Source organism: Leucoraja erinacea, unplaced genomic scaffold (assembly GCF_028641065.1).
Source record: "Leucoraja erinacea ecotype New England unplaced genomic scaffold, Leri_hhj_1 Leri_307S, whole genome shotgun sequence".
NCBI classification, from domain to species: Eukaryota; Metazoa; Chordata; class Chondrichthyes; order Rajiformes; family Rajidae; genus Leucoraja; species Leucoraja erinaceus.
In genome coordinates, this window is record NW_026576208.1 from 114,674 (window position 1) to 120,673 (window position 6,000).

The 6,000-nt window shown below is 49.1% G+C and overlaps 1 protein-coding gene across 1 annotated transcript in view; it reads right to left on the reverse strand.

Annotated features, from left to right (window-relative positions):
- The window catches only part of LOC129693476 (CD5 antigen-like), a 16,341-nt gene extending 11,654 nt beyond the window's left edge, over window positions 1-4,687 (reverse strand). The window contains exon 1 of the mRNA XM_055630287.1: window positions 4,616-4,687. Within this exon, the coding sequence (XP_055486262.1) occupies window positions 4,616-4,670 (55 nt within the window). The 5' untranslated portion in view covers window positions 4,671-4,687. The remainder of the gene's footprint in view (window positions 1-4,615) is intronic.
- Between the last annotated feature and the right edge of the window lie 1,313 nt (window positions 4,688-6,000).

The window sequence follows — 6,000 nt, forward strand, 5'->3', positions numbered from 1 at the left end:
TGACCGTACAACAAATCCTCTCAAAATGATTGCTAACATACAATGAATCAATGACACAATTTATTTGTTGTCATTTGAACCTCATTGAGATTCAAACACAATGTTGTTTCTGCAGTCACACACACAAGAAAAATACCCAAGACACAACACAATTTACACAAACATCCATTACAGTGAATCTCCTCCTCACTGCGATGGAAGGCAAAGCCTTATCTCTTCCCTGCTCTCCTCATTCTCCTCCGATGTCAGAGTCAAAGCCCCCAGCGGGCAATTTCCCCCCCGGCGGGAAAACATTGCATTTGCCTTCCTTACTACCAATTCAACTTGCAAATAAACTTTTTGGGAATTCTGCATTGTGGGCTGTAGGGCCTGTTTTTGTGCTATACTCTTCTATGTTCTATAGTCCATAGGACCAGAGGGCATTGGAGCAGTATGAGGCCATTCAGCCCATTGACTTAATGATCTATCTAAATGGGATAGAGATCAGTTACAGACAAGAGCAGGTCGAGTTTAATCCGAGCAGGTGTTGCAAATGTGATCATGGCTGATCTATCTTTCTCTCTAAACCCCATTCTCCTGCCTTCTCCCCATAACCTCGACACCATCACTAATCACAAACCTGTCAACCTCCGCTTAAAAATACCCAATGGCTGGGCTTCCACAGCCTTCTGTAGACATTAATGATACAGTGGGGAAACAGGCCCTTTGTGCTGATCATTGATAACCCATTCGCACTAGTTTAGTTTAGAGATACAGTGCGGAAACAGGGCCTTCAGTCCACTGAGCCCACACCAACCATCGATCTCCCGTCCACACTAAGTTAGTTAGAGATATAGCATGCAAACTGATCCTTCGGCCCACCAAGTGTGTGCCAACCAGCAATCACCCTGTACACTAGCATTATCCTACACACTAGGGATAATTCACAATTATTTAAACAAAGCCAATTAACCTACAGACCTGCACATGTTGGGGTGTGGGAGGAAACCGTAGCAAAGGAGAAAACCCACGCAGTCACGGGGAGAACGTACAAACTCCGTACAGACAGCACCCGTAGGCAGGATCAAGCCTGGGTCTCTGAGCTGTGAGGCAGCAACTCTACCGCTGCACCACTGTGCAGAATGATTTCCACCCTCTGGCTAAAGAAAGTTCTGCCCAGTTGTACAAGACATTGGTGAGGCCGCACTTGGAGTATTGTGTACAGTTATGGCACATTGGCCTTAGTCAGTCAGGGTATTGAGTGCAGCCGTTAGGAGGTCACGTTCCAGTTGCACAAGACGTGGTGAGGCTGCACTTGGCGTATTGTGTTCAGTTTTGGTCGCCCTGATGTAGAAAGGCTGTTGTAGGTTGGAAAGCATGTAGAGAAGATTTACAAGGATGTTGCCAGGTCTCGAGGCTGAGCTACAGGGAGAGGTTGAGCAGGCTAGGAGAATAATACTTGGAGGGCAGGAGGATGAGTGGTGATCTTATGGAGGTGTTTGTGACTTCCTGACACTTATTCTCAATGCCCCGTCAAATGAAGGCAAGCATACTGTACGCCTTCTTTACCGCTTGATCTACTTGTGTTGCCGTTTACAAGGAGTTGTGGACCTGGACCCTCTGTACATCAAAACTCCTTGATGTCCTATAGGCAGTATCATAGTCATACTGCAGGCCCAACTTGTCCACGCTGACCAACATGCCCCAAACATACTAGTTCCGCCTGCCTGCATTTGGCCAATCTTTCCTAACCTGTCCTATCCATGTATCTGTCTAAATGTTTCTTAAATGTTGCAATAGTACCTGCCTCAATGGAGCAGCTTGTATACTCTGGAATTTAGAAGGATGAGAGGGCATCTTATTGAAACATATAAGATTATTAAGGGATTGGACACGCTGGAGGCAGGAAACATGTTCCCGATGTTGGGGGTGTCCAGAACTGGGGGCCACAGTTTAAGAAATAAGGGGTAAGCCATTTAGAACGGAGATAAGGAAAAACATTTTCACCCAGAGAGTTGTGAATCTGTGGAATTCCTTGCCTCAGAAGGCGGTGGAGGCCAATTCTCTGGATGCTTTGTGGAATGAGCTTCCAGTGAAGGTGGTGGAGGCAGGTTCGTTTTTATCATTTAAAAATAAATTGGATAGTTATATGGACGGGAAGGGAATGGAAGGTTATGGTCTGAGCGCAGGTATATGGGACTAGGGGAAAATACGTGTTCGGCACGGACTAGAAGGGTCGAGATGGCCTGTTTCTGTGCTGTATTTGTTATATGGTTATATGGTTTATATGGTTTATATGGCTTTCAAGCAGGGCCAGCCTTAAGAGGTGCGGGGCCCAATTGGGAACAATTTTGGTGAGTCCCAGGTTCCCAGCCAAGGTCTGTAGATTCATAGAAATGTAATTAAAGTCTATTATAGACTTTATATTTCTACGGTAGTATGGAAGGTAATCAAAATGTGTGAGTTAATGGCCCAAACAGATCTAAGCTACATGTAAGCCTACAAGTAACAAACAAAATGTGTAGATCACCTCTGAAAAATATATACTACAATACCACTTGTTTCAGTGACTGTGAAATGAAAAAAGAGTAATTTAATTAACCAGATCCTGGAAAACCAATAACTATTGGTGAAAAACCAGTCCAGGCATTAAAGTTTGGGCTTCAGCCCCATCCTACCCTTTGGGCTTCTACCCCATCTAAACTTAGTTGTGTGTGTGTGATATTTGTGTGTGTGTTAGTTGTCTGTGTGTGATGTGTGTGGGAGGAAGGAGAGAAGGGAGCGAGAGAGAGGGCCGGAGGCGGCAGGAATGCCGGGGTCCCGTCGGGCGGGTGTGAGCTGAGGCTGAGGTTTGTAAACGTTGCTCCCCCCCCCCCCAACCCCCGCCCCGGCCCTCCCTGTATTGTTCACCGCATCTCACCAGGGAGGGAGAGTTGGGGAGCCGGGGCTGTGTGCGTGAAGCACGGTGACTAGAGGGGATGGAACGCTGACCCAGGACCGTGAGGGAACAACCCACCTCCCCCTTCTCCATTCACCTCTCACACCCCCCTCCCCATCTACCCCTTTCTTCCCCCTCCACCCCTTTACTCTCTCTCCACCACTCTCTCCCCCTCCACCCGGGGTAGATCTACCTGAGCCGAGAATAGATTACTCTAGCGCGGAGCCTAATTGGGAGAAATTGGTTGAATTGGCTTAAGGCTGGCCCTGCTTTCAAGAGAGAGTTAGATAGAGCTAAAGCTAGCGGAGTCAGGGGATAGGGGAGAAGGCAGGAACGGGGTACTGAATGTGGATGATCAGCCGTGATCACAGTGAATGGTGGTGCTGGCTCAAAGGGCCAAATGGCCTACTCCTATTGTCTATTGAGATGTACGGGACAATTTTTTTTTACACAGAGGGTGGTGGATGCCTGAAACATGTTGCCGGGGGTGGTGGAGTCAGATAGGATAGTGGTGTTTAAGAGGCTATTACATAGGCACCTGGACATTCTGGGAATGGAGGGATGTGGATCATGTGTGGGCAGAGATGACTTTAACAGCATCATGTTCCACATGGACATTGTGGGCTGAAGGACATGTTCCTGTGCTGTACTGTTCTATATTCAATGCTGATTATAGCACAGCGACCAGTACTGCACTGCATACAATACTCCAATCGTAACCTCACCAACATCTTGTACAGCTAGTTATAGACAGCATGGAAACAGGCGCATCGGCCCAACTTGCCAACATCGACCAATGTCCCATCCACACTCGCCCCACCTGCCTATATTTGGGCCATATCCCTCTAAACACTGTCCTATCCATGTATAGTACCTGTCTAACTGTGTTTTAAATGTCGTTATAGTACCTGTCTAAACTATCACCTCTGGCAACTCGATCCATACACCCCACCACCCTCTGTGTATAAATGTTGCCCCTCAGGTTCCTAGTAAATCTATCTCCTCTCACCGTAAAATTATGTCGCTCCAAGGAATAAAGTCCCAGCCTGAGGGCCACAGTTTAAGAATCAGGAGTAAGCCATTTAGAGTGGAGACGAGGAAACACTTTTCCACCCAGAGAGTTGTGAGTGTGTGGAATTCTGAGGACGGTGGAGGCCGGTTCTATGGATACTTTCAAGAGAGAGCATGATAGGGATCTTAAAGATAGCGGAGTCAGTGGACATGGGGAGAAGGCAGGAACGGGGTACTGATTGGGGATGATCAGACATGATCACATTGATCATGTCTCGAAGGGCCAAATAACCTACTCCTGCACCTATTGTCTATTGTCTTTTGTCGAATCCTCATAAATTTGCCCTGTGCCATTCCATCTTGATAGCATCTTTACTATAGCAGGATGATCAAAACTCAACATGATATTCCAAGTGTAGCCTCGTTAATGTCTTGTACCCACTGCAATGTACATTCACACATCTATACTCATTATTGTGACTGGTGGTCAATGTGACAAGCACCTTCACCCCCCTGTGATGCTGCTTTCACGGCACTATGGACCTGCACTCCTAGATCCCTCTGCTCTACAACACTCCCTGGCTACCACTTCCATAGCCCATAGCCCATGTACTCTCTCCCTGTCCCTCTCTCTCTGTGTCTCCCCCAACTCTGCCCCACATTCTCATCAAGTGTAATGGTGCTTACCTGAAACATCAAGGCACAACAAAACCACGAACAGTAGATATCCCGGAGCTGACATGGTTATAGAGAGAGGAGGTGGGGGAGGGAGAGAACGAGAGTGGGGGGGGGGGGGGGGGAGAGGTGGAGAGTGGAGAGAGAGAGAGGTGGGCAATAGCGGGGTTAGAGAGAGAAGGGGGAGAGTGAGAAGGGGCAACGGGGAGGGAAGATTTGGATCGGGAGGGAGAGAGAGAGGTGGAAGTGAGAGGGGGAGAATGGGGAAGAGAGGTGAAGAGAGGTGAAGAGAGGAGCAGAGAGGGGGAGAGAGAGAGGATCGATGGAGAAGGGAGATATTGGTAGGAGGGAGGGGGAGAGGGAAGAAAGGGGAAGGTGAGAGAGGGGAAAGAGAGGGGTTAAAGAAAGAGAGAAATAAAGAGCGGACCAAGGGGCATAAAAGAGGGGATGGAGGGAAGGGGAGAGAGAGGGAGTGGGAGAGGGGAGAGCACGAGGGAAGGGGGGAGAAGAGGGAGAGAGAGAGTGAGGGTAAGACAGGGGGGGAGAGGGGAGAGAGAGGGAGGGGAGAGAGCGAGGTGGGTGGTTAGTAGGGGAGAAAGGATTCCCCTTGTGAAGGGGAGAGAGCCCTTGTTGCGTACTTGTGCAGAGCCGTTTGATCAGGAGGTAACGCGCGCGAGAGCAAGAGAGAGAGAGAGAGAGTGCGCGGGGGGGAGGTACAATTTCCACAAGCACATAAAACATTTTTTGTCACATCCTCTCCACTCTCGCTCGTCGCACCCTTGTGGTAACCCCATCCCCCCCCTCCCCCCCCCCCCCCCCCCCCCCCCCCCCCCCCGACGATAACAGAGAGAAGGGAGGAGAGATAGGGACGGGGGAGAGGAGGGGGTGCCACACTGTGGTAGGGAGTGGAGGGGAAGAGATGGGAGGAGAGGGGAGGAGAGGGGAGGGAGGGGGAGAAGAGAGAACACATTATGATATTTCTTGAAGCTGTTAATCTTTACTGCCATCTCCTGGCCTTTCTACTGGGCATAAATTCATCAGACATAGGAACTGAATGAGGCCATTCGGCCCATCGAGTCCACTTTGCCATTCAATCATGGCTGATCTATCTCTCCCTCTCAACCCCATTCTCCTGCCTTCTCCCCATAATCTCTGATGCCCGTACTAATCACCACCGGGTGGCGCCGAGATGGCAGCCTCACCAACAGCCTGTCCGTCCCTTTGACTTTTGTTATTTTTTAGTATGTCTTCAACTATGTTTGAATGTTTCTCGGTATGTTTTATGTGTGTGGGGATCGGGGTCAACCTTTTTCAGTCACTTACCTCGATGGAGATGCAATCTTTCTCCGTGTCGCGTCTCTGTCCCCTCCTGCACCTAACAACTTGGATTGGTGCGG